Raw genomic sequence first — 26,344 nt, forward strand, 5'->3', positions numbered from 1 at the left:
CTCCAGAAGAAAGGTCCTTGAGTTCATGCGCCATTGCAAAAACAAAACAAACGTTGCCAGCTAAGCAGCAGAAATAAAGAAATGGTGCCACCTAACTAACTCTCGTGATATAATAATAATTTCTATATTTATATAATTCTTTATTTGCCCATTTGCCATTGTCTATTAGCAATCTAACTAAATAGCTCGCTATCTATTAGCTATCTATCTAACTATCTATTAGCTATCTAGCTAGCTATCTATTAACTAGGTATTAGCTAGCGAGCTAGCTTTCTATCTGAGTTTTTCCGGGTTGAGTGACCGCTGGCGCGTTTGGCTGTCGCTGCTCACCCACAGAAAAAAAACTTAACCTGTGACTGTAAAGTGACCTTGAGAGTTTTGAAAGGCGCTTAGAAATGGAATTTATTATTGTTACTATAATTATTATGTGCGCATGAGGAACTTTTGAATGCGGCCACCTCCGCCGTGATGAGTGTGTGCACACTTGTTAAGCGCTGTTGGGAAAAGTTTGTTTTCAATTACATCTGGCACGATGTAAAAGGCTGCGGCCACGTCATGTTGAGAAATTTATTGATTTCTTTTCTTAAGAATACTTCTGCCACAGGCAAAACAGAAGACACACACCTAAAAGACGTTAGCAAGACCACCTAAAAAAGGTTCAAGAAATGCAAAGCAGCAAGCAAATCAACTGGACGTGGCGTCTGCCCTCCGCAAATACAGCAAAATGTTGTGCATCGCCGCTACTCAGCCGTTACAACACAACGGAAACTTGCGATTGCAAATGTCGTCAAAGTAAAAGCCACTTGCTGGGTCCCGGTGGCATATTTTTGTTATTTTGGGGGGGGGGGGGGGCATCAGACGGTGAGCGAGATGAAGCTGTTGTATCTCTGGATGTTCCTTTTGAGGATCTCGGAGCAGGGCCCCAGCACACGCTCAAAGCGAGGCCGGTCCAGCTTGACGCACTTGAGGGGCCCGCGGGCGACCACCGTGGCCGCCCGCGGGCGGTTCAGGAGCAGCGCAATCTCACCTAAATCGGGAGGGGAGACCGCGTTTACTTGGTTTATTAATCCGAATGAGGAGTGTGGGGGGGGGGGGGTACGGAGCAACTTACCAAAATAGTCGGAGGGTCCCAGACGTCCGACCTCGACATACTCCTCGTTGTCGGACCTGCGCTGCAGAACGGAGGCGATTCCCTGGAGACGGACGGGATGGACATGAAGGAGAATGGGGGGGGGGGCAAGGAACGGAAGGAGTTAGTGAACATCATCAGGAGGATTAAGCAGAGGAGAAATTCCTTTGCTTCATAAGACACAGGTGCACAGGATTTGGGCCCCTCTGTGTCTGTTTTTCCGGGGGGGGGGGGGGGGGGGGGTTGTATGGTTGCATGGAACGGCCACCTGTTCCGTGAGAGGCAAACCAACCACAAGTGGCATATTCCGAGCGAGCAAGGAGGACAATTTGGATGGGCTTTGCCTGACTCTCTCCAGGGTGTCATAATTGGCAGCATCCAAAGCAGATGACTCCCACCCAACATGGCAAGTCCAAGACGGGCGGAGGCCGACAACCCCAGAAAACCTGCAGGGGAAACGGCTTTTGCGTGGCGCCGCCCGGCCGGAACCGGACTGGCCCGCAGCTGTTGTTTGCCGCGGCCGCTTCCAACCAACGTCACATTGTGCTTTTTGCTTCTCGACACATCTCTGCTCTTGAACGGCCATAAAATGTCGAGGCGGCATGCGAATCGGGCGGCCGCCACCGAAACCCCCCAAAGTGGAAGGAGGGAGAGGAAAAAAAATAATAATAAAAAAATCATGGCCGGATGAAAACAATTTGAAGCGGGCACGCGCGAGGAAAGCAGAGAGACGCCCGCCATCTTGCCGGCAGAGTCGGTTTCTCTGCCCGCTGTGACTCATCCTTCCTTCCCTCCCTCTCCGGCCGGCCGGCGTCCCCGGGGGCCGCGGGTCTGCTGACCCCGTGTGAAAGCCGGCAAGTAACGCGCATTCCAGCGCGGTCTGGGAAAAATTGCCTTTGGCTCCAGGGCGGAAAAGGGGATCACGCGTCACGTGATGTCACTTTGCCAGAAAAGGCCAGCGGAAATGGCCGCCGATCCCACACTCACTCACGCACGCACGCAACAACAACAAATATGCGCTCCGGTATCGGGAGTGTGGACTTCATCAAGAGTGCGTCGTTGGCGAGCAAGTCCGATGACGGGCAGGCACAAGGCCAAAGGACCAAAGGACCAAAGGACGAGGGGGCCGAGCCCTCTTCAAGCCATCGGGGGCCGTTCCCCGCTTGGGGCCACGTGTGAAGAAGCGCTTTGAGTACCCGTGGGTGGGTTCCCGTCTAACAACCGAAACGTCTGTGTCGGCTCTCAGTCGTAATGGAGTGATCCATCGATGAGAAGGTTTCTTCAGACTCTGCTATGATAGGTCCCTGCCCTCAGGTTTGGGGGTCCAAAGGACTATTGCTTCAGGCTTCTATTGTCCTGACTGAGTATAGGGTCTACGACTGGCCCGATTGCCCCATTTGCTCTGGTATCGCTTCATCGGCATAATTAAGCCTATGTGGTCTAAGAGGTCTGTTGTACGAACGATCCAAATTAAAGTCAAAAGTTTGGGCAAAGCCTGGAAGGAGACTGGCCCCCGACGTGAGTCTCGCTGAGCCTGAGAGACTGAGACCTTACCTCCGTGATGATGAAGAAGTCGTCGCCGGGCTCTCCTTGCACCACGATTTTCTCTCCGTCCTCGAACTGGACCGGCTCCAGGGCGTCGGCCACGGTCAGACGCTCCCATTTATCCAAAGACTCTGCGGCAAAACGCACACGGACGGCGTCCGATGAACGCTGGCGCCTTGCGGGTTCCGCGCCGACTTTTGAGACTGCGACCAAACGGGCGAAGGGCGTCCGCCTTCCACGTGGCACTTACCGAGGATGGAGACCTTGCTGAGGAACTCCTCATACATCTTTCGCTTTCTTAGAGTGCTGCCCTGTGAAAACAAGGCGACGTTGAGATGCGCAGAGGTCGCCCTCCCTCCGACGACGATCCGGCCCGCGTTGCACCGACGCCACCAACTTGGCGCCGAGGAGGAGGCGCCGGTTAAGTTCAGACGCGCCGGTTAAGTTCAGACGCGCTTAAGCGACACGTCAACGCCGGCGAGTCCTCCTCCTTCCCATTCAGATGTATTTTTGCAGTAGCGCCCGTCAAGACGCTTTGGTCTTGGATGCCAGCTCGCTTGTTATCAAGTCTGATCGGCGACGGTCGGAGGAACGTGCAAAGTTGGAAAAACGCTGCACAACGCCAGATAATCATCATCGTCGTCGTAAAAGTGCGGCTGCTTTCATGTGGGTGAAGGTTGTTTGCATCTGTGTGTGGGGGGAGGGGGGGGGTAGGGGCCGTTCCGACCCACCCACCAGGCAGGCAGGGGATTTCCCCATCGGTGCACATCCTGACAAGTCTGAACCCAGAAGGCAGCGTTTGCTAACTGGCTTGCTTGATTCACAGAAGCATTTCTTTCTCTCGGGGGCCACTTTGATCTTGTCTGGAGGAAAGCGAGACCCGGATGGCCCCGAATGTCCCTCCAAAGAAGACGTTTGGTGCCGGTGGCCCCCATTCCCGAGCCCCTTCACCGTCTCCAACTTGGGTCTTAAAGTAAACTTTCATTTGAAACGCCGCCTTGAACAAATCGGGGCACAGAAGCTTTGGGAGAAGCGGCGGGCGGCGTTGATGCGTTACCATCAAGATGCGACGGTAGCTGTCCCGGTCGATCCCCCACAGTTTGAGGTCGGTCTTGGCCTTCACCGTGGCGGCTCGGGGGGTGCCGTAAATCAGGGCCAGCTCGCCGAAACTGCCGCCTTCCCCGATGTTGGTCACCCATTCCCCGTTCACGTACACCTGCGGAAAGAGCAACCGCGGGACTCGTGCGCTTGGCTAACGCCTTCTCCTTTGTCCGCCCGGCCTTCCGTGCGCCGCGTGTTCCTTCCAATTGGCATCGGAGCGCAACCGAGCTCGGGGGCAGAGGGAATACAAGCCGCGCTTTGGATTGGGCTACGTTGTTTGGACACGAGTGGAGCAGGAAGGCGGGATTCCCCCAAAGACCCGCCGCCCCCCTCCATCCCTCGTCCCTCCCAAAGAACAAAGTCCCGGAGGAAAAGGAGCATGTTTTTTTGTGGATGGCCACTTACGTCCACTTCGCCCTGGTCAATCACGTAAAAGTTGTCTCCTTCATCACCTGGAAGGCGGGAGGGGGGACAACCACACCAGAGTCAATGCCGCAATCTGCCTTCATCCGTTTCAAAGCAAAATTCTAATCTTTGCTCACAGACCGCTCTTTTTTCATACGGTCAATTGAAATACAGTGTCGCTAACTTGTGCTAATGCTAACATTTGCTCGCTGAAATGCGATGTCCAATATTGCGGCGCCTTGACCCAAAAGCAATATGGGGCCGCTTTGCTAGCAAAGCTTTTCCCCGGCCTAAATCGGAGCCCCCCCATATCGGAATCGCTTCTCCGGGACGCGCTTGGAAAGAGTGCGAGTTGGTATGGGGGCAGGGCTGCCTTGTTGAAGTTGCACAGCGGTGGCCCGGACGTGAGCTACGGGCTCTCGCTTGTGTGTACGGCTAAGGTGCCCAAGTAGCCTAAGGCGTATATCGTAAGAGCGGGCCTGCCGAGCGCACTCGGCATCTCCAAATTTGGAGCCGGGTACTCCGGGACTTTCTTTGCCTTCCAGGAGCCCCAAAGTCCCTGAGTTGAATTTGCTTGCACGGATGGCGGCGACCCCGCCGTCGGGCGTGAAATGCGTACCTTGCTGGATCACCGTTTCCCCGGCGATGTGCGTGACAGGAAACATGGCGTCGAATATGTCGCTGGATGGGAAAGAAGATGGGGGGGGGGGGGGGAAACACAGTCACTATCGGCCACCATCGGTGCCCGTCATTCGGCCGAGTTATTCAGCGGCCAGTCCGGAACTCTCCGTGACCCTGACGCACGCCTACAAACTGCTTTATTTAGACTTTTTTGATGCCCAACGTCAAGTCCTCTTCACACAAAAGTGACAGAAGATTAGATCTCGCGCGTGCGGAAACACAAGTCAGTGGGGGGCTTTTGGCATTTTTGGCCCTGAACCCAACGCCATCCGTCCGTCTGTCTGTCCGTGTTGTTCCAGGGCGCCCGCCGTCAAAGGCGCCTTTTGGACTCGCTCTCCGTTTCAGCCCGGCAGCCAAAGCGCTCGCCGGCCCGCCAAAGGGACGAACGAGGAGGCCTCGGCGGATTTCGCTTGCGCCGCCGGGATGCGTCGAGGCACGAGGCGGCTCGGGATCCTTCCCCTCCTCGCCTCGCTTGCCTCCGGGCGACGTTTAGCAGCCGGCGGATGGGCGGGAAACGCGGCAAAACAAAGGCGCCGGGGCCAATCAAGGAGCCGTTGAAAGGCCGCCGGAGCAGGTCGGCGCCTGTTCTGCAACCGCGGCACCCCTGCCTCCCTTTTGCCGTCGTCGGCCGTCTGAAACGGCGGCGCGTATTGAGACACCGCCGCGTCTCCTTCAAAAGCGGCCGCTGAAGAAGGCCCTTTTCTCGGGCGTGGCCTCAAAGGAGAATTGTGGCTCCAAGAGGATACGTCACCGGCCAAACAATCAGCAAGTGCGCTCGCCGCGTGCCAAACTGTCTCCCTTTTCCCAGCGGCGTCTCGTCAGGCAACAATGGCGGCGCTGCGAGGGCTCCAAGCTTTTTTCTTTCTCACAGCCGCAGATGATCCTTTCCAGCGACGATTGAAAAAAAAAAAAAAAAAAAAAAGCTTTTCTTTTCAAAGCCGCCGCCTTTCCGTCCGTCATTGGCGGAGAGGCCCGAGGCGGCAAACGGGAGCCGCCCCGCGTCGGCCTTGATGTAATCCTTTGCTGCCTGGGGGCGATGGGATGTCATTGGGAGGTCTCGCCGGATCGTGTTGACAAAAAACAACAAACAGCAACACAAATATTTTGGGAAAAGGCCCCGAGATCATTTAAGTCTGCGCCAAGCCTGGTGTCTGTCCTCCTTCGCCAACACACGAAAGCCAATCAGATGTCTGAACGCAGTGGGGGCGGGGCTCTTCATTCTACTACAGATTGTTTCCTTCCACTTGTCGCTGCAAAGTTGATTGAAATGAAACTTGATTCTTCTCTTTTTTTTTTTTTGCTGAAGACACGTGGACAACTGAAGCAGACCGAAAAGAATTCAAGTTTGAACCCTTTGGCCGGCCGGCCAGTCAGCCGCCACGTCCCGGAAGTCACATGACCAGCGCCAAGGCAGATCAGGCCGCTCCCGCCATCCGTTTGTTTGTTTGTCCCAGTTTTCTTTTGCGGGGCTTTTTCTTTCTTCCAGCGCACCGCGAGCGACGACCGCCAAGATGTTCCCCGTCTGTCATCAGGGGCCCGGTGGGGAAGGTGCAGAGGTCAGGCCGGCGGGGTGAGAGGTCGACTCATCGGTCACTTCATCAACTCATTAGTCTGCTTGCTAATGAGAGGATTTAAGCCCGGGCCATGAGGGAGGGCCCGCCGGGCCTGCACCCCCTTGACCGCCGTCGCTTTTTCCCGCCGCTGAGCTCAAAGCAACTTCTTACATTGAGCGCAGGGCGAGGATCACCTCCTAAAAGAGAGCGTTTGGAGAGAGTGGAAGGAGACGAGGGTCGCTCTCCACCTCTTAGCGCACTCCGGTCCTCAAAAAGCAGCCAAAATGTCTCCCCTCAATCCGATCAATACGACGCGGCCTTGGTTTACGTCTCACAGACAATCCCTCCAATCTGTTGCTATTCGGGAAGGAGACCGTGGAAAAACCACGAGGAATCCATCACGCTCTCTGGAAGTCACTGTAATTTACGCACACACACACACTTTGAGGAGGGCCTGCACTGCAGGCGCAACACTGGCACACAGTGGCCACCCGAGCAACAGCCTCCACCTGGGAGAGCAGCAGCAGTTTGCCTCGAGGAGAGAGAGAAGACGGCCGTGCCTTGAGATACAAGCTTCTTTCCTTCTGTGGCCACTGTTGTAGGTCAAAAGTTGCGGAAATGACTTTTCTCTTCCTATTTCCAGCGGTGACCATTTGAATTGGCGCTTCCTGAAGCGCCAGGCCGGGTGCTATTCGGCGGCGGCGCGCAAGGACCATCTTCACATCACAGCTTGGACTGCCCCAGTTCGGCGCCGCGCCCATTCGCCAAATTTCAAGCCATTGTTTTTGAGAGAAGCAAACGGGCGGTGGCGCCAAAACGTCCGACCGGTGCCGCCGTAGCGAGCCGAGCCGAGCCGAGCCTACCTTCTCTCGTTGTCGTCCAGGTGAGCAAAGAGAACGTTCTTGGAGATGGCCTTGGCCAAGGCCGTCATGGTCTTGTAGTCCTTGGGGATCACCTGCGGAGGCAAAAGGAGGCCGCTTCATCAAGTCGGAGGGACGCCGCAACGAGAGGCGGCGAGCTCCTTGAAGAGCGGCGCCAGAAGAAAAAAGCTGGACGGGCGGGGGGCCGACCTTGCGTACGTAGCTGACGGCGTCCTCTTCGGTGTAGACCTCGGCGCTCACGCCTCCGCGGCGGCGGCGGGCCTTGACCGCCGGGTTGGGCAGCGGGGGGGACACCTCCTCGTCGTGCGAGTCCGATTGGCTGTTTGATTTCTGCCGGGCCATCATCTCCTTGCATTCTTCCTGGGGAAGGACGAGGGCGGGGGAGGGGGCAAAAGGTGAGTCCAGGGCAGCAAAATTGCCCACACCCAATCCCAAATCATAATCATCATAATAAGAATACATTTGATTTCAAAGCGCCTTTCAACACTCTCAAGGTCACTTTACAGTCACTGGATCAGTTTTTCTGCGGGTGAGCAGCGGCAGCCGCACGCGCCAGCGTTCACTCAACCCGCAAGTAACTCAAATAGATAAAAAACTAGATAGCTAATAGTCATCCCGCTCGCTAGCTGGCTAGCCAACAGATAGCCAGCTAACTCGCTCGCTAGCTAGCTATGAAACAGCTAGCCAGCTAATAGATAGCTAGCCAGCTATCAGCCTGCTAGGCATCTGGATAGCGAGCTCATCTTGAATTGACCTTGCTCGTCATATAAGCTGTCTCACATTGAAATCATGGATGAAGACGCAAATGGAAGGCCGGCTTAGTTGGAGGCTCATCGGCTCCGACAATCAAACGGGCCTCCGGCTCGCCAATTTGCAACGGGCGCCCGCCCACCCGCACTCGGAGCTCCCAACGTTGTTCTGTCCCGCGTCTTCCACGTCTAAAAGCAACACGAGCGAGCCAGCCAGCGAGCGACTGACTGACTGACTACAAGCGCTGAGAATGAAACGCTTGCTCCAAGGCATTTTTCCCCCTTTGAATTGAAGAAAGGCGCTGGCTGGATTTGACGGTCGGGGCCGAGTCATCTGACGCTCGCAACGCCGCCACGACAGGCCCGGCGGCGCTCGCACGATCGCCGCGTGATGCGCGTGTGACAAAAACACGACAGCCGAACGGATACGTCGCCGGCGCTTTGCGAGAGATATGCGGCCATCTTCCCCGTTGGCGAACACCGGGCGGGTCACGTTGGACATCCCCGAGGGCGGCCTGGCGTTTGCTCGGACGGCACGCGAGCGGCGCCGCTCGGCTCACCGACCTTCTCCAGCTTTTCAAAATGGTCGCGCAGGAACTTGACGGGGCGCTCGGGCTTGGCGATGCACAGGTTGACGATGCACTCCTTCAGGATCTGCTGGATGTTGTGCCTCTGCACAAAAATTTCGCAGCCCTTCAAACTCTCGTCTTCGTCCAGAGTGGAGGAGGAGGAGGAGGTGGCCATCTTCGCTTTTATCTCTGCGCCAGAAAACAGGGAGGAGCGACCGTCAGAGGAGGGCAGGGGGAAGCAAAAGGCAGAAAAACTAGCAAACAAACAAAGGTAGCTTTGAAAACAGGGTGCGACACCTTCTTCTTCTTAACCGTGGAGACATTTCTCCCGGCCAAAAGCGTGGCGTTCGCCCGGCGGGCTCATGCGGCGCCGTGTCGGTGATGGGACAGCGATGGGCTGTTGCCGCCAATACGCACGCTCGCTTCACTTTCCACCCCAACACAGCATCAAATCGGGAGCACATGACAACTTCCCACTTTTTCAGACCAAACAAAATATGGATTCTCGCTTTTTGGCGGTTCTTTTCCTGTTTGGGCTTGGGTCGGTGCAAAGTCCTACTTTGATTGGATGATGTTGATTTCGGTGGTGTTGATGTTGAAACAGGTAAACGCCCCCTTTTGAATAAGCGGACGAGTAAGAAAAACAACACAAATCAGGTTGATTGGCCTTTGTGCAAAGAACAGCTTCTCATTTGCAATGAAACAATCTCATGGATGGAACAGTCGAAAGTCAGTGGCACTACGACAAGCCGCATGCTAACGTTAGCATCAATATACTTCTGCGAGAGGCAGCAGAAAACAAGCGTGCAAGCTCACCGGCCGTGTGCAAGCCAGCCAGCAGTAACCTTGCGCATCGACGCGGCAACTTGACTTTTATTCCGATCGTTTGACCAAGGAACAGAAAAGCATTCATATTAATGATGAGTATTATAGTTATTTTAAATAATACATTCTGACATTTTGTTGAAATCACATGAATATATGTCGTCTTTTTTTTCCCTCATTTGTCATTGTCATCCCTGAAAGGGCCACCGCCATTGAGGTCTTGCTTACCATCTTGGGGGGCCCTCAAGGCGCGTTTCTGACTGGAACAAGTTTTTAAAAAAAGACATTGGATGCGTTTGTTTATGGCGCACAAGACATTCATTCTCCTTGTCGTGTTGTGGGGCTGCGACATTCTTGAGTGTGTATTTTATAGGCCGCGTTTGTTTCTGCAGAAATTGCAGCGAGCGCCTCTTGGCGTCTTTCAACGTGTGCATTGCCCATCAAGCGCCCCAAAACCACCAAAAAGTGAGAAATTGCCTAGCAAGGCGAATCGTGACAAGCCCAAGGCGGCCGAACGCTCGGCCTCGGATGTTTTTCTTCAGGGGGAGGAAATGGCACCGAGGACCGTTTTTCGCCCATCCAGAACGAATCGCTATCCGTCGACAAAAAGAAACGGAGCGACCGACGGCTGCGCGCCACTGTGGACGTGACAATGCGGCGGCCGGAGCCACAACGACAACCCCGGAACAAAAAAAAAACAAGGACCGCGGCTAATTTTACCCAGACAAACCGGAGGCCCTCGTCGTTCGTGCGTGACAACATGCGGCCGGGCGGCCCTCGCCGCTTCTCCTACCGTCAATTGGAAAGGGGCGACGCTCCAATCGCTCAAAGGTTGCGCTGCCGTCGGCTCGGATGCCGTCGCCGCCGCCGTCCCCTGCGTCGAGAGCGATGACGTCACTCCGACGGAAGGAACCTGTTTCAAGGGAACGTTTCGCGGTCCGTGTTTCGGCTCAGCGTCGACCAAATTGCGTGACGTGACACGATTCTGCATTCGAAGAACTGTTTGTGGAGGCGGTATCATCTGTCAAACGCGCGCCTGCATTCATGACGTGCGTGTGGTGAAATGCTTCATACTGGTCATTATTTTCCATCGAGATTGTGGCCAAAATGTGCATGGATTGAAATTTGGAACTCATTTTGTACACACACACGCACACACTTTGTAATCCACATGCGATACTCCGGGGGTGAATTGTATTGTGATTATATTTTTTGAAGAGGCTGTTTGAAAACAAAACTTTATTTTTCTGTGACAAGAAAATCGTAAACCAGAAAGAAATATAAATGGCAACGAGCCAAAATATGTGTTGTTCAACTGCATGAAACGTATTTCCGTGCTGTCTGAATGGAAGCGTTTATCAATAAAGTTTTGTTTTGTTTTTTTACTTTGAAGCGGAAGCCGTGGCAACAGCGCTTTGTTTGGTTGCTACGACGACCACAACAAAGATGGCGGCGACGGCTTCGCAAGAAGTTTTGCGAGGACTGGCCCGACATTTAAACTGTCTGGCCGAAGACGACAAGTCGACGAGGAAAAGAGCCTTGGAGAGCATCGGGAGGGAGACGCTGGAGCAAAAGCTGTCGGGCGCCGTCCTGCAGGAGCTCTTGGCGGCCCTCCTCAAGCCTCTCCTCAAGTGTCTGTCGGATCCGACGGAGAGATGCCGAGAACTCGCCATGACGCTCATCGGCGACTTGATCGGCCGCGTCCCCGAGCCGCGCGAGTCCTTGCCCTATCTCATGCCGTGCTTGGCTCAGCGCTTCGGGGACAAGGAGGTCCTGGAACCGGCCGAGGAGCTTCGCTTGGCGGCCACCGAGATGTTGACCCTGACGGTGGAAGTGTGCGGCAAACAGATGGCGCCCTACCTCCACGAAATGGTGGCCATTTTGCACAGGACCCTGCTCGACCCCTTCCCCGACGTCAAAAGACAAAGCTGCAAATTAGCCGTCGACGTGGCCAACGCTTTGCCGGGTGAGGGCGACCATTGAATGAACGATGAAGGAAGGACTCTGCGCGTCTTTGTCTTGTCATATTACGTATTTCTTGATTTATTTTGTTCTTTTGTTGATGTCGACGTTCGGAAGAAATATTTTGCTAATAGCTACCTGGCTAGCTATGAGCTGTCTATCGGTTAGCTTTCCATCTATTTGTCTTACTATTCTATCCGGGTTGAGTGAACGCTGGCGCGTGTGCCCGCAGCTATTATCTATATCTATTAGCTAGCTAGCTGGCTGGCTGGCTGTTAGTTTTCTAGCTCTTGGCTATCTCTTAGCTGCTTATCACCTATTCATTCGCCACTGTTTAAAGAGTTAATGGCTTGGGGGAAGCAGCTGTTTAAATGTCTGCTGGATTTGGTGCGGATGGATGGATCGGTAGCGCCTGCCTGAGGGGAGTGGCTGGAAATGGTGGTGGGCAGGGTGCGGAGGGTCCTGTAGGATTTCCGCGCCCTTATTTGGATTCTTGCAGTCTAGCTATATAGCGAATAGATAGCTAGCTAGTCATCTAGATAGCTAATAGCACCCAACCTGGAAGTAACTCAAATAGATATACAGCAAGCTAGTTGATTTTGAAGGTGACCGACGTTGCCCCCCCGCCCCATTGCAGAGCATTTCCACATGCAGGCTGAAAGCCTGGTGAAGCCTCTGATGCAGACCATCGGCCATCAGCACTCCAAGGTGCGTCTTTCGGTCATCCAGGCCACCGGGGCGGTCATCCTGCACGGCACCGGGAAGAACGTGGACGATGTCCTGTCGCACCTGGCGCAGAGGCTGTTTGACGACTCGCCGCAGGTTGCTTTTTGGGGGAGGGTCCCGTGATGCCCTCCTTCATTTTCAAGCGTCTTTCTGCCGCAGGTGAGGAAAGCCGTGACGGTCGTCGTCGGCGACTGGCTGCTCAACTTACGGGACCGATATTCCTACTTCCACAAACTTGTCCCTCTCCTGCTGAGCGGCGTTACGGATGACCTTCCCGAAATCAGGTCAAGTTGTGGTGGTTGTGGGCTTTCGTCACTCGGACGTTGGCCTTTTCCTTGAATTTTGGATGTGGAATTTGAATTGTTTGATGGCGAGTGGCCGCTTTCCACCAAGTTTTTTCTTTAAAAGATGCTGCGGCCTTTTTTTTCCTCCCCTGCAGACTTTTGGCGGCGGATTTATGGCGGCGGGTCGGCGCCCAGTGGGAGAAGGAGAACGAGGACGACCTGAAGGACAAGCTGGACTTTCTCCTTTTGCCGCCGTCCTTTTACCCAGCGGGAGGTCAGTGGCACGCCGGGCCAAACACGCTCGCGCCGACATTTTGAACCGCCGCGGCACGCCGAGCAGCCAACTTTAGCCTCGCGGCTGCTTGAAGTCGTTGTTCCCGACCAGGGTCCATATCAAGCAGCATTTCCGGTCAGGTGTCAGAGTCAGCGTCAGCTTTCTTGTCAAATATGCTAATATGCAGCACAGATGAAATGACCCGGCGTGCAAGGCACTTAGAACGCGGCGAAAAAAGACAGACAATGCGTGTCATTTCGGAACGTAAAGGGAGGTAGTGTCGTATGTCAAGTGACGTCATGCAAAAAAGGTTGAAGTGAGGTCTCGCAGAGAAAAAATCGAGTTCAGGATGATAGTACGGCGTGTAGAGTGCACTCAGAGTTCGGTGAGTGTGGCAGTGGGAAGGGGCAGGGGGGGCAGTGCCGGGAGGGAGTTGAGTCTCCTGGCTGCCTGGTGGCAGAACACGTCCTTGAGCCTGCCGGTCTCGGCTCGGAGACTCCGCAGGTGTTGACTCGTATGCCGTCCCCCCCCGCCAGTGGAGCGTCCGGGTCTGGGCTGCAGGGAGCTGGTGGCTCGGAACCTGTACCGCCTGGTGCCCGCCATCGGCCGCGACTTGAGCGACTGGCTGGCGGCCACGCGGGTGCGAGCGTCGCAGCTGCTGTCGGTGCTTCTGCTCCACGCCGAGGAACGCGCCACGCAGCACCTCCAGCCTCTCTTGGCCCTCCTGGACCGGGCCTGCGCCGACTCGGAGAAGGAGGTGGTCCAAAACGTGAGTGGCTTCAATGCCGTCGAAGCCGGCGGCGGCCGTTTCCCGTCGCGCCGCAAAGAAGAAGAGCGGCGATTGAGGTTGAAGTCGCGCGTAAATGCGCTTTGGTGGCTTGGCAGTGCCTGGCGGGCGCCGAGCTGCTGGGCACCTTCGTCCCGCCCGAGGTCCTCTTCGATCTGCTGCTGGATCACGTCAAGACCCCCTCCTGCGCCTCCCAGCCGTGGCGCCCCCTGATGGTGCTGCAGGCGGCGCTGGGCGGATGCCCGCCGGCTCTCCTGGCGCCGCACCTCCCGCAGATGGCCGACACCTTGGCCCTGCCGGACGTCTGCCAGGAATATCGGCAGGTCGGAGCGCCTTCCGCCTCTCTGGCTCGGCGAGCGTTCCCGCGGCCTTTTGCCACGCCCCCCGCTTTCCCTCTTCCAGTTGGCGTACTTGGAGCAGTTGCTGGCCTGCGCGGACGCGCTGCTGCGCCGAGGCGGCCCGGAGTGCCGCTCCGTTAGCCTGCAGCTGCTGAAGGTGCTGGTCAGCGTCCAGAGCCTGTCGGCGGAGCCCGACCTCAGCCAGAAGGTGAGACAACGGCGGCCCGCGCCCGACGCTTGGCGGCCACGGGACGCTTCCGTCGCCATCTGGTGAAAGTGGTTGGAAAGGTCCCGTTTGTCCCTCAGGCCCTGGCCGGCGTCCGGAGCCTGTGCGAGGTCCAGGGCCTGCCGTCGGCGACCGAGCTCTACCGGCGACACATGGCCCAGCTGCTGGCCTGGCTCTCGGCCTCCGTCCACACCTGGTCCGCCTTCTCCCCGCAGCGACTCCAAATGCACGTGGTGGTGGTGCAGTCTGGTGAGAGCAGACGCCCGTCGACGGGCCGGGGACCGTTCCCAATGCGCGTCCGCTCGCAGGTCCGGTCATCGGCGAGTTTGTGAGCCAGCTGATGCCCCTGCTGAGCGCTTGCCTCCGAGCCGACAGAGACCAGGAGATGAGGATGAACGTCTTCGCCATGCTGGCCAAGTTGCTGCTGGACGGGAACCGCACGCTGGACTCGCAGCGGTGGGTGAGGCCGCCGCGCCCCCAACTTCTCCGGCTCGGCCGCGACAAGCTCAATGTCGAAAAGAGTTTTTCCTTGGGATTTGGCCGCCGACGGCTTGTGCGGCAGACGTTTTCGGGAGGAGTCTGAGAAGTTCCTGGGCGACGTGCTGCTCCCCAATCTGGCGTGGCGAGCCGGGCGCACCGCCGCCGCCCTGCGCACCTCCGTCCTCAGCTGCCTGCTGGCGATGCTGCACGGAGGGAGCGTCACCCCGGAGCAGGTACCCAGCGGGCTGTCCGGTCCCTCTTCAACGTTGGCTTTTACAATCACAACGATCGTGATCCGTTTCATCGATAAGCGCCTTTCAAAACTCTCAAGGTCACTTTACAGTCACAAAATCGGTTTTTCTGCGGGTGAGCGGGAGCAGCCACACGCAACCCGGAAGTAACAAAGTCAAAATAGATAGCGAGCTAGACATCTAATAGCTAGCTAGCCGGCTTGCGCTGGCGGTGTGGTGTTTACGCGGGTGTTTGCCTCAGCTCCTGTCCCTGGAGGAGAGGCTGTCGCCTCAGCTGCTGTCGTCCCTGGACGAGGACTCCCCGATGGGGCGACTCCTGGCCTGCCGCTCCCTGTGCGCCCTCCTGGAGCGGGTGGGATCCGCCCTGCGCGAGGAGGCCCTCAACAAGATCTACCCCGGTACGTCCCCGGTACGCCTTGGCCTTGTTTTTGGGTGCGCCGGGGCCCCAGCATTGAAGGCTCCCGGCGCCTTCCCCGGGCAGAGCTGCTGAAGCGTCTGGACGACAGCGCCGAGGACGTGCGGGCCGAGGCCTTGCGGGCTCTCGGCTTGTGGTTCTCCTGCTTGGGGGGCAACTACGACGGGCAACTGTGCGCCTCGCACCTGCGCTTCCTTTTCCAGCAACTCCTGCTGCACCTGGACGACCCCGACGGCGCCGTGCGAGACCGAGTGCTCGGTGAGGACGACGCGCGTGACCGACCGCCGCCGTTCCGAATGCCTCCCGGTTGGCCGTCGTCAAGTTGCCTGCCTGATGGGCGGGGGGGGCGCTCGTTTTGCAGAGGTGCTGATGGCGGCCGGGTGGGTGCAACCGACTCTTCTCAGGAAGGAAGCGGAACGCGTCAGGGACAAACATCGCAGTTGTCAACACTGCGACCGGTTGCTGCGGCACCTGGACTCGCTGAACGGCGGCGGCGACCGTTCGGCCCAATGACGGCCGCGCGACCGCCAAACGGCCCTCGGCTGCGCGGTCCGGTCCGCACGTCCACCCGCGTGAGCCGCGCCGAGCGCGTAAATAGCGCCGCCCCTCCCCCGCCGGCGCTCTTACACAAGCGCAACTTTTCTGCCGGTCTGTGACTTGTTTTGTTCTTTTTCCGACCACCTCGAAAGCTTCTGATTTGCCAAATAAAGTAAGTGTGTGCTGAACTTTGGATGGGAGGTCAATTCGGTCGCCGTGTGAGTGGTTAACGATTAGACACGCTGAGACGCGCCCGCCGCTCCACCGTTGACCAAGACGCACTCCTCCGCCTTTGCCTGCCTTGCAGACGTCTCGCTGACGCTCCGCCGCGGCCACAAGAATGTCCTCATTGCTTTGTTTGTGCCGAAGGAGCGGCGACTTTGCGCTCGGACTTGAACGCGGCGTGGCGTGCGGCGGGTTCCGCCAGAGCCGGTAGGTTGCCCCGCCGACACCCAAAAAAGTGACTTTTTTTCCAACCTTGAAACACTCCCACTCAGCCTCTGTGAAAACCAGATGCCTCCTCTCACCTGAGCAAACCAGGCGCAAACGCACTGAACGCCTTACGACACAAGGTTGTGTTTTTCTCATCTAAAAACGCCTTACGATACATTCTCGTTTCTTTTCAGCTAAAAACGCCTTATTATACATGGTCGTTTTTTTCGTGCGAAAAACGCCTTCCTATACATGGTCGTTTTTTTTCTCGCCTAAAACGCCTTACTATATATGGTCGTTTTTTTTTCAGCTAAAAACGCCTTACTATACATGGTGGTTTTTTTCGCCAAAAACGCCTAACTATACATGGTCATTTTTTTCAGCTAAAAACGCCTTATTATACATGGTTGTTTTTTTTCCGGCTAAAAATGCCTTACTATCATGGTCATTTTTTCCCGCCAAAAATGCCTGACTATACATGGTGGTTTTTTTCGGCTAAAAACGCCTTACTATACATGGTCCGTTTTTTTTCTCGCCTAAAACGCCTTACTATATATGGTGGGTTTTTTTTTCAGCTAAAAACGCCTTACTATACATGGGCGTTTTTTTTCGCCAAAAACGCCTTACTATACATGGGCGTTTTTTTTTCAGCTAAAAACGCCTTATTATACATGGTTGTTTTTTTTTCCGGCTAAAAATGCCTTACTATACATGGTCGTTTTTTTCGACCAAAAACGCCTCATTATACATGGTTGTTTTTTTTTCGACCAAAAACACCTTACTATACATGGTGGTTTTTTTCGGCTAAAAACGCCTTACTATACATGGTCGTTTTTTTTTTCGCCAAAAACACCTTACTATACATGGTCGTTTTTTTCGACCAAAAACGCCTTACTATACATGGTCATTTTTTTCGGCTAAAAACGCCTTACTATACATGGTCGTTTTTTTTCCGCCAAAAACGCCTTACTATACATGGTCGTTATTTTCGGCTAAAAACGCCTTACTATACATGGTCATTTTTTTCGGCTAAAAACGCCTTACTATACATGGTCGTTTTTTTTCCGCCAAAAACGCCTTACTATACATGGTCATTTTTTTTCGCCTAAAACGCCCTACTATACATGGTCGTTTTTTTCGCCCAAAAACACCTTACCATACATGGTCGTTTTTTTCGTGTGAAAAACGCCTTACTATACATGGTCGTATTTTTCGGCCAAAAACACCTTACCATACATGGTCGTTTTTCAATAAGAATAAGAAAGCTTTTAATAGTCCTCCAATGCAGAAATTTGCAAAAATCCTAAATAATGATACTGGGATTGAACCTGGGACATTGCATCTGCAAAGATCCACTCTACCACTGTGCTACATAGCCATTCAATGAACTAAGGTATAAAATGCCTTACTAAAGAAGGTCGTTTTTCGGGGCTAAAACCACCTTCCTATACACGGTCGTTATTTTTATCTGCGAAAAACGCCTTACTATACATGGTCGTTTTTTTTTCTTCAGCTAAAAACGCCTTACTATACATGGTCATTTTTTTCAGCTAAAAACACCTTACTATACATGGTCGTTTTTTTCGTGCGAAAAACGCCTTACTATACATGGTGGGTTTTTTCGGCTAAAAACGCCTTACTATACATGGTGGGTTTTTTTCAGCTAAAAACGCCTTACTATACATGGTCATTTTTTTCGGCTAAAAACGCCTTACTATACATGGTCATTTTTTTTTCAGCTAAAAATGCCTTATTATCCATGGTCATTTTTTTTAGCTAAAAACGCCTTACTATACATGGTCATTTTTTTCGGCTAAAAACGCCTTACTATACATGGTGGGTTTTTTTTCGGCTAAAAACGCCTAACTATACATGGTCATTTTTTTCAGCTAAAAACGCCTTATTATACATGGTTGTTTTTTTCGGCTAAAAACGCCTTACTATACATGGTGGGTTTTTTTCAGCTAAAAACGCCTTACTATACATGGTCATTTTTTTTCAGCTAAAAATGCCTTATTATCCATGGTCATTTTTTTAGCTAAAAACGCCTTACTATACATGGTCATTTTTTTCGGCTAAAAACGCCTTACTATACATGGTGGTTTTTTTCAGCTAAAAACGCCTTACTATACATGGTGGGTTTTTTTTCGGCTAAAAACGCCTTACTATACATGGTCATTTTTTTCTGCTAAAAACGCCTTATTATACATGGTTGTTTTTTTTCGGCTAAAAACGCCTTACTATACATGGTCATTTTTTTCAGCTAAAAACGCCTTATTATACATGGTTGTTTTTTTTTCGGCTAAAAACGCCTTACTATACATGGTGGTTTTTTTCAGCTAAAAACGCCTTACTATACATGGTGGGTTTTTTTTCGGCTAAAAACGCCTTACTATACATGGTCATTTTTTTCTGCTAAAAACGCCTTATTATACATGGTTGTTTTTTTTCGGCTAAAAACGCCTTACTATACATGGTCATTTTTTTCAGCTAAAAACGCCTTATTATACATGGTTGTTTTTTTTTCGGCTAAAAACGCCTTACTATACATGGTGGTTTTTTTCAGCTAAAAACGCCTTACTATACATGGTCATTTTTTTCGGCTAAAAACGCCTTACTATACATGGTGGGTTTTTTTCAGCTAAAAACGCCTTACTATACATGGTCATTTTTTTCGGCTAAAAACGCCTTACTATACATGGTCATTTTTTTTCAGCTAAAAACGCCTTATTATACATGGTTGTTTTTTTCGGCTAAAAACGCCTTACTATACATGGTGGGTTTTTTTCAGCTAAAAACGCCTTACTATACATGGTCATTTTTTTCGGCTAAAAACGCCTTACTATACATGGTCATTTTTTTTCAGCTAAAAATGCCTTATTATCCATGGTCATTTTTTTAGCTAAAAACGCCTTACTATACATGGTCATTTTTTTCGGCTAAAAACGCCTTACTATACATGATGGTTTTTTTCAGCTAAAAACGCCTTACTATACATGGTGGGTTTTTTTTCGGCTAAAAACGCCTTACTATACATGGTCATTTTTTTCTGCTAAAAACGCCTTATTATACATGGTTGTTTTTTTTCGGCTAAAAACGCCTTACTATACATGGTCATTTTTTTCAGCTAAAAACGCCTTATTATACATGGTTGTTTTTTTTTCGGCTAAAAACGCCTTACTATACATGGTGGTTTTTTTCAGCTAAAAACGCCTTACTATACATGGTCATTTTTTTCGGCTAAAAACGCCTTACTATACATGGTGGGTTTTTTTCAGCTAAAAACGCCTTACTATACATGGTCATTTTTTTCGGCTAAAAACGCCTTACTATACATGGTCATTTTTTTTCAGCTAAAAACGCCTTATTATACATGGTTGTTTTTTTCGGCTAAAAACGCCTTACTATACATGGTGGGTTTTTTTCAGCTAAAAACGCCTTACTATACATGGTCATTTTTTTCGGCTAAAAACGCCTTACTATACATGGTGGGTTTTTTTTCGGCTAAAAACGCCTAACTATACATGGTCATTTTTTTCAGCTAAAAACGCCTTATTATACATGGTTGTTTTTTTCGGCTAAAAACGCCTTACTATACATGGTCATTTTTTTCAGCTAAAAACGCTTTACTATACATGGTGGGGTTTTTTTCGGCTAAAAACGCCTTACTATACATGGTGGTTTTTTTCAGCTAAAAACGCCTTACTATACATGGTGGGTTTTTTCAGCTAAAAACGCCTTACTATACATGGTGGGTTTTTTTTCGGCTAAAAACGCCTTACTATACATGGTCATTTTTTTCAGCTAAAAACGCCTTACTATACATGGTCATTTTTTTCGGCTAAAAACGCCTTACTATACATGGTGGGTTTTTTTCAGCTAAAAACGCCTTACTATACATGGTCATTTTTTTCGGCTAAAAATGCCTTACTATACATGGTCATTTTTTTTCAGCTAAAAATGCCTTATTATCCATGGTCATTTTTTTTAGCTAAAAACGCCTTACTATACATGGTCATTTTTTTCGGCTAAAAACGCCTTACTATACATGGTCATTTTTTTCGGCTAAAAACGCCTTACTATACATGGTGGGTTTTTTTTCGGCTAAAAACGCCTAACTATACATGGTCATTTTTTTTCAGCTAAAAACGCCTTATTATACATGGTTGTTTTTTTCGGCTAAAAACGCCTTACTATACATGGTCATTTTTTTCAGCTAAAAACGCTTTACTATACATGGTCATTTTTTTCGGCTAAAAACGCCTTACTATACATGGTGGGGTTTTTTTCGGCTAAAAACGCCTTACTATACATGGTGGTTTTTTTCAGCTAAAAACGCCTTACTATACATGGTGGGTTTTTTCAGCTAAAAACGCCTTACTATACATGGTGGGTTTTTTTTCGGCTAAAAACGCCTTACTATACATGGTCATTTTTTTCAGCTAAAAACGCTTTACTATACATGGTCATTTTTTTCGGCTAAAAACGCCTTACTATACATGGTGTTTTTTTCAGCTAAAAACGCCTTATTATACATGGTTGTTTTTTTCGGCTAAAAACGCCTTACTATACATGGTCATTTTTTTCAGCTAAAAACGCTTTACTATACATGGTCATTTTTTTCGGCTAAAAACGCCTTACTATACATGGTGGGGTTTTTTTCGGCTAAAAACGCCTTACTATACATGGTGGTTTTTTTCAGCTAAAAACGCCTTACTATACATGGTGGGTTTTTTCAGCTAAAAACGCCTTACTATACATGGTCATTTTTTTCAGCTAAAAACGCTTTACTATACATGGTCATTTTTTTCGGCTAAAAACGCCTTACTATACATGGTCATTTTTTTCGGCTAAAAACGCCTTACTATACATGGTGTTTTTTTCGGCTAAAAACGCCTTATTATACATGGTTGTTTTTTTCAGCTAAAAACGCCTTACTATACATGGTCATTTTTTTCGGCTAAAAACGCCTTACTATACATGGTCTTTTTTATCGACAAAAACGCCTTACTATACATGGTCAATTTTTTTCCAAAAACGCCTTACTATACATGGTCATTTTTTTCGGCTAAAAACGCCTTACTATACATGGTGGGTTTTTTTTCGGCTAAAAACGCCTTACTATACATGGTCATTTTTTTCAGCTAAAAACGCTTTACTATACATGGTCATTTTTTTCGGCTAAAAACGCCTTACTATACATGGTGTTTTTTTCAGCTAAAAACGCCTTATTATACATGGTTGTTTTTTTCGGCTAAAAACGCCTTACTATACATGGTCATTTTTTTCGGCTAAAAACGCCTTACTATACATGGTCTTTTTTATCGACAAAAACGCCTTACTATACATGGTCAATTTTTTTCCAAAAACGCCTTACTATACATGGTCATTTTTTTCGGCTAAAAACGCCTTACTATACATGGTGGGTTTTTTCGGAAAAAAAAACGCCTTACTCTGCATGGCCTTTTTGTGTTTGCCGTGCGCAGGCGGCTGCACGTGGACCATCCGCCGCGCCGATCGCATCCGGGCAGCGGCGTCAGCTACGTTCACGGCGCGTCGGCCGTCTCGCTTCTCTCCATGACGATGGGCCAAAGCCTGGCGGCCGCCGCCCGGCGTTGGCCTCAGCGCGAGGCCGTCGTCTTCCTTCAAGACGGCGTCCGCAAAACCTTCCTCCAACTTCATCGGGACGTACGTCTGCCACGTCGACGCCGACGCCATTTTGTTTTTGGATTCCGCTGCTTTGTGGGGAGGGAAAGTGGCACGAATGAAACGGCTTTGGTGACGGATTTGGATGGCGTTTGACGGCACTTTTGGCGGGCAGGTGGAGCAAGTGGCGGCGGGGCTGCTTGCTTTGGGCCTGCAGCCGGGCGAGCGTCTGGGCCTTTGGGGCCCCAACACGTACCAATGGATCCTCTTCCAATTCGCCTCGGCCAAGGCGGGAATCGTTCAGGTTAGCCTCGCCGGAAGCCATGGCTTTTGCCGTTTAGCGGGCTAACTTTTGGCGCGGCCCCCGGCAGGTGTCCCTCAACCCGGCGTATCGACTGCAGGAAGCCGAGTTCACGCTGAGAAAGGTGCTCGCTAGCTCGCTAGCTCGCTCATGGATGTGGATGTTTTGCGCTGGGATTTGAAGTGAAGTGCGGCCGCCGCAGGTGCAGTGCAAAGCGCTGGTGTGCCCCAGCCGCTTCAAAACGCAAAAGTTCTACGAGATGCTGCGGGAGCTGTGCCCGGAGATGCCGGCGTCGGCGCCCGGCCACCTGCGCAGCGCCAGGTAGGCCCGCCCGCTTGCGATGAGCGCCCGTCGTCCGCCAGGATTGACCGAGCCGCCCGCAGGTTGCCCGACCTGCGCGCGGTGGTCCTGACGGACGAGCGCCGGGCGGGGGCGCTGCACGCGGACGACGTTTTCCAGGCGGCCGACGGTCGTCAGCGCCAGCGGCTGAGCCGACTGGACGGGACGCTGTCGTGCGACGACGCCATCAACATTCAGTTCACCTCGGTGAGGCCGGGTCCGCTCGGGGGGGCGCGGCGGGGTCGTGACCTCTGCGCGCGCTTTGCATTCAGGGCACCACCGGCCAGCCCAAGGGGGTCACGCTGTCCCACCACAACGTGGTCAACAACGGCTACTTTGTGGGGCTGCGGGCCGGCTACGACCGGAGGGTACGTCGCCCGTCGTCGCCCAAAATAAAGCCCGAGTGAACGCCCGCGGGGTGTCTCGCCGCCAGCCGCGGGTGCGGGTGTGCATGCCGGTGCCCTTGTACCACTGCTTCGGTTCGGTGGTGGGGGCCTTGTGCATGGCGCTGCACGGCATCACCTTGGTCTTCCCTTCCACCGCCTACGACCCGCAGGCCAACCTGGACGCCATCATCCAGGAAAGGTGACGGGCGGTTTCTCTTCTGGGCTTGGTTGGTTCCCGAGGGGCTGCCGCACTCACAACACAACAACTGGGTTCTGCCCAGCAGCTCGGCAACAAAATACACATTGACGCCAGTTGAATCCAGTCATTTTCCATCCAGATTTGAAGAAAAAGCTATTCGCTATCTCACAAGCTAGCAAGCTAGCTAACTTTCTATCTATTTGAGTTATTCCGTGTTGAGTGAACGCTGGTGCGTGTGGCTGCCGCTGCTCACCTGCAGAAAAACTGATCCTGTAACTGTAAAGTGACCTTGAGAGTTTTGAAAGGCACTTATAAATTAAATGGATTATGAATATTATTATTATAAAACCAGGTAACAATTTGCTAAAAAAAATCATCATTTTGCCGTGTCATATTTCCGATAGATCGTATAATAATAAGAATAAGAATACCTAGCAAATAGGTAGCTAATAGATAGCTAGCTAGCTATATAGCTAACATACACAGCTAATAATTTCCTTGACACACAAACATTCCATGCAGTGTAACAAACCTTTGATTGAAGTTACATGGGTCTGCAGTTATCTGAGCGTGAAAGGGGGGGGCGACGGTACAAAATACAATCCAAGATTTGATGTATAGATAGAAAGCTAGCTAGCTAGCTAGCTATCTAGTTAGCCAGCTAATAGGTAGTCAGCACGCCATCGTACTGACTGGATAATTACTTTGAGCCACCTTGGCTTGGCGGGGCTGGTCCAGCATCACAAGTCAAGTCCGACCAGGGCGGCGGTCAGCGTGTGCGTCGTTGCCGATCTGAAATTAAAAATGGGGGGCGGGGCGGGCTCTTGTGACAGGTGCAATTTTATCTACGGGACCCCCACCATGTTTGCCGACCTGCTGGGGTTGCCAGATCTGGAAAAGTCCGATTTGTCCTCCATGGAAGGCGGTAAGTTCAACGCCGCCGCCGCCGGCCGCCATTTCCCAGGCGGGCGTCAGCGAGCGGCTTTTGACCTCGAAGGCATCATGGCGGCGTCCCCGTGCGCCCCGGAGCTGGTGGCCAACGTGCGGGCCAAGCTGAACGCCAAAGAAATCATGGTGAGTGGCGCCTTTCGGGCGTGACGGCGCTCGCCCCGGGTGACGGCGGCCGTCTGGCGCGCCCGGCAGATCGGTTACGGCACCACCGAGAACAGCCCCGTCACCTTCTTGGGTTTCCCGCTGGACGACGACGCGCTCAAGCTGCACACGGTCGGCTGCGTCCTGCCGCACGTGGAGGTGGGGGCGGGGCCTCCCGGGCGACGCCGGCGTCTCTCTTTGGGTCCCTCTGAAGCGGCCCCGCCGCCGTTTGTCGCCGCAGGCCAAAGTGGCGGACGTGGACACGGGCGAGACGGTCCCGCTGGGGGCCAGCGGCGAGCTGCTGATCCGCGGCAGCTGCGTGATGCGCGGCTACTGGGACGAGCCCGACAAGACCCGCCAGGTGATTGGCCCGGACCGCTGGTACAGGACCGGGTGAGCGCCTCCTCGCGCGCGCCATTTGCCTTTTTCAACACACGTTGGCGCTTTGTTGCAGCTTCAGCTCTTCTTAAAGCGCTAGATCAAGCAAATATGGATTGGATTGGATTGGATGATTTTGGGCTGCCGCCCCCCTTTCAAGATCAGATAACTGCAGATAACCCACGTCACTCAATAATTAACTTGTTTTTTTCCTGATCAAAGAGGACAATCTAAGCTTTCTCACACCGCATTGAATGTTTGTGTCAATGAAATTATTAGCTATCTATTTGCTAGCGAGCAAGCTTGCTATCTATTTGAGTTACTTCCGGGTTGAGTGAACCCGCGTCCGTGCGGCTGCCGCTGCTGGCGCACAGAAAAACAGATCCCGTGACTGTAAAGTGACCACGAGAGTTTTGGAAGGCGCTTAGATAGCAACGGCCGTTGCGGGCTGGGCTAACGCTAGCGTTGTTTTGACGCCGGCAGCGACGTGGCGCGGCTCGACGCGCTGGGCTACTGCTCCATCGAGGGCCGCATCAAGGACATGATCATCCGAGGGGGGGAGAACATCTACCCGGCCGAGATCGAGAAGTTCCTCTACACCAACCGCAAAGTGCACGAGGTGCAGGTAACCAATTTTGGAACAAGGTCACCTTTGGCGGGAGGTCGCCTCCTCCGCCGGGACTTAAAGGTCACCGCGGTCTCCGAGGTGGTGGGGGTGAAGGATGAGCGTCTGGGAGAGCAGGTCTGCGCTTGCATCAAGCTGAAGGAAGGACAAGCGTGCACGGCCGAGGAGATACGAACCTTCTGCAAAGACCAGGTGAGGGCGCCGCCGCCGCCGTCCACGTTGCGGGCGTGCTCAGCGAGACGGAACGCCGGTTTGGCCCCGCAGATCTCCCACTTCAAAATCCCCCGCTACGTGGTCTTCGTGGACTCCTACCCCATGACGGCCTCCAGAAAGGTAAGACCGGCTAAGCCTTCGGGAACAGCGCCACTCTCTTCGGGGTGGCGGGACGCCCGTCGCGTGGGGTCCGCCGCTCCTCCACCGGGGACGCCGGCATCCCGGAGCTCCAGACCGGGACTGGACTCCAAAGGGGATTTTTCCGCCGTCTTTGTCGCTTGTCGCGGCAATTCTTTGCGTGCGCCGGCCTCGGTTGTCGCCTCACTGGGACAGCTGCTCTTGCCTTCAGGTCAAGAAGAACCGTTTGAAGGCGGACATGGAGAAGCACTTGGGCCTGTAGCTCAGAACGTCGGACCTCGAGGAGCCGCCGGCAATCGAGCGCACCGAGTCGCTCACGTCAATCGTTTGATTTCTTCCCCTCACAATCGGGACGATGGGGCAGCGCCCTGAAGCGCCCGCCGTGCAGCATCTACACGCACGGCGTACAAAACCTCAATCAATAAATTCTTTCTAGAAGAAAAAAGATGTCACCCACTTCATTGGCAAGTGCCTTTCGCAATACACGCAACCACCGCCGAATCGTCAAATGGCTGATTCAACTCAACTAAATGGGGGCTCACCTCATCTCATAGAATAAGGCTAGCTAGATAGCTAGCTATTAGCTATCTGGCTGGCTCGCTAGCTACCTACTAGTTCTGCGGCTACCTAGCTAGCTGTCTATTCGCGAGCTAGTGAGCTTGCTATGTATTTGAGTTACTCCGGGGTGAGTGAACGCTGACGTGTGTGGCTGCCGCTGCTCACCCACAGGAAAACGGATCCTGTGACCGAAGTGACCTTGAGAGTTTTGAAAGGCGCTTATAAATGAAATGTATTTTTATTATTAAAAGCGTTTCCAGGAGCCCACTCGGTGGCCGTTGCGCAACTTTCTTTGCTGGCGTTGGCCTTAAAGGGCCAG

General features: G+C 52.6%; 3 protein-coding genes across 6 annotated transcripts; 2 read left to right on the forward strand and 1 right to left on the reverse strand.

The window, feature by feature from the left end:
- Positions 1–843: 843 nt before the first annotated feature.
- Positions 844–10,429, reverse strand: prkar1b (protein kinase, cAMP-dependent, regulatory, type I, beta). Of its 2 annotated transcripts, none has more exons than XM_089018165.1 (11): positions 10,159–10,429; positions 8,609–8,802; positions 7,485–7,655; positions 7,278–7,369; positions 4,800–4,861; positions 4,181–4,227; positions 3,732–3,890; positions 2,925–2,985; positions 2,684–2,805; positions 1,112–1,193; positions 844–1,027 (listed from the first exon to the last, which is right to left on the reverse strand). In XM_089018165.1, exons 1-11 carry the CDS (start codon positions 10,427–10,429, stop codon positions 855–857), a joined length of 1,434 nt encoding a protein of 477 aa, XP_088874291.1. In that variant the 3' UTR covers positions 844–854. The 2 variants fall into 2 exon arrangements, with proteins under 2 accessions (XP_088874291.1, XP_088874292.1); XM_089018166.1 differs by having other exon boundaries at positions 10,232–10,383.
- Positions 10,355–15,906, forward strand: dnaaf5 (dynein axonemal assembly factor 5). 2 transcript variants are annotated; one of them, XM_089018163.1, is made up of 14 exons: positions 10,355–10,487; positions 10,832–11,404; positions 12,038–12,222; positions 12,286–12,410; positions 12,566–12,684; positions 13,221–13,453; positions 13,570–13,794; positions 13,874–14,017; positions 14,116–14,284; positions 14,344–14,491; positions 14,598–14,748; positions 15,008–15,164; positions 15,248–15,439; positions 15,543–15,906. In XM_089018163.1, the coding sequence occupies exons 2-14, from the start codon at positions 10,885–10,887 to the stop codon at positions 15,692–15,694; spliced, it is 2,520 nt and encodes an 839-aa protein (XP_088874289.1). In that variant the 5' UTR covers positions 10,355–10,487; positions 10,832–10,884; the 3' UTR covers positions 15,695–15,906. The 2 variants fall into 2 exon arrangements, with proteins under 2 accessions (XP_088874289.1, XP_088874288.1); XM_089018162.1 differs by lacking the exon at positions 10,355–10,487 and having other exon boundaries at positions 10,721–11,404.
- LOC148885028 (medium-chain acyl-CoA ligase ACSF2, mitochondrial-like) lies at positions 15,751–25,912 on the forward strand. Of its 2 annotated transcripts, XM_089018164.1 has the most exons (17): positions 15,751–15,890; positions 16,026–16,150; positions 21,637–21,838; positions 21,972–22,100; positions 22,168–22,221; positions 22,300–22,418; positions 22,481–22,643; positions 22,709–22,804; positions 22,870–23,021; positions 23,855–23,946; positions 24,019–24,095; positions 24,165–24,272; positions 24,355–24,506; positions 24,975–25,116; positions 25,198–25,308; positions 25,381–25,449; positions 25,679–25,912. In XM_089018164.1, the coding sequence occupies exons 2-17, from the start codon at positions 16,059–16,061 to the stop codon at positions 25,727–25,729; spliced, it is 1,809 nt and encodes a 602-aa protein (XP_088874290.1). In that variant the 5' UTR covers positions 15,751–15,890; positions 16,026–16,058; the 3' UTR covers positions 25,730–25,912. The 2 variants fall into 2 exon arrangements, 1 of the variants encoding a protein (XP_088874290.1); XR_016118000.1 differs by lacking the exons at positions 15,751–15,890; positions 25,679–25,912 and having other exon boundaries at positions 16,011–16,150; positions 24,355–24,474.
- Positions 25,913–26,344: the final 432 nt, after the last annotated feature.

This window comes from Hippocampus bargibanti, linkage group LG17 (genome assembly GCF_051943395.1).
Source record: "Hippocampus bargibanti isolate YZ-2025 linkage group LG17, ASM5194339v1, whole genome shotgun sequence".
NCBI classification, from domain to species: domain Eukaryota; kingdom Metazoa; phylum Chordata; class Actinopteri; order Syngnathiformes; family Syngnathidae; genus Hippocampus; species Hippocampus bargibanti.

Bases quoted from the DNA above. Each gene is read 5' to 3' on its own strand.
- LOC148885028 (XM_089018164.1), top strand. From the start codon at position 16,059: ATGTCCTCATTGCTTTGTTTGTGCCGAAGGAGCGGCGACTTTGCGCTC. The intron at 22,644-22,708 runs GTGAGGCCGGGT...CTTTGCATTCAG, and splicing joins TCAACATTCAGTTCACCTCG to GGCACCACCGGCCAGCCCAA. The intron at 25,117-25,197 runs GTAACCAATTTT...GCGGTCTCCGAG, and splicing joins GCAAAGTGCACGAGGTGCAG to GTGGTGGGGGTGAAGGATGA.
- prkar1b (XM_089018165.1), bottom strand. From the start codon at position 10,429: ATGCAGAATCGTGTCACGTCACGCAATTTGGTCGACGCTGAGCCGAAA. The intron at 7,370-7,484 runs GTCGGCCCCCCG...TTGCCTCCGCAG, and splicing joins CCGTCAGCTACGTACGCAAG to GTGATCCCCAAGGACTACAA. The intron at 1,028-1,111 runs GTAAGTTGCTCC...CTCCCGATTTAG, and splicing joins GGGACCCTCCGACTATTTTG to GTGAGATTGCGCTGCTCCTG.
- dnaaf5 (XM_089018163.1), top strand. From the start codon at position 10,885: ATGGCGGCGACGGCTTCGCAAGAAGTTTTGCGAGGACTGGCCCGACAT. The intron at 14,285-14,343 runs GTGAGAGCAGAC...GTCCGCTCGCAG, and splicing joins CGTGGTGGTGGTGCAGTCTG to GTCCGGTCATCGGCGAGTTT. The intron at 14,492-14,597 runs GTGGGTGAGGCC...CTTGTGCGGCAG, and splicing joins CGCACGCTGGACTCGCAGCG to ACGTTTTCGGGAGGAGTCTG.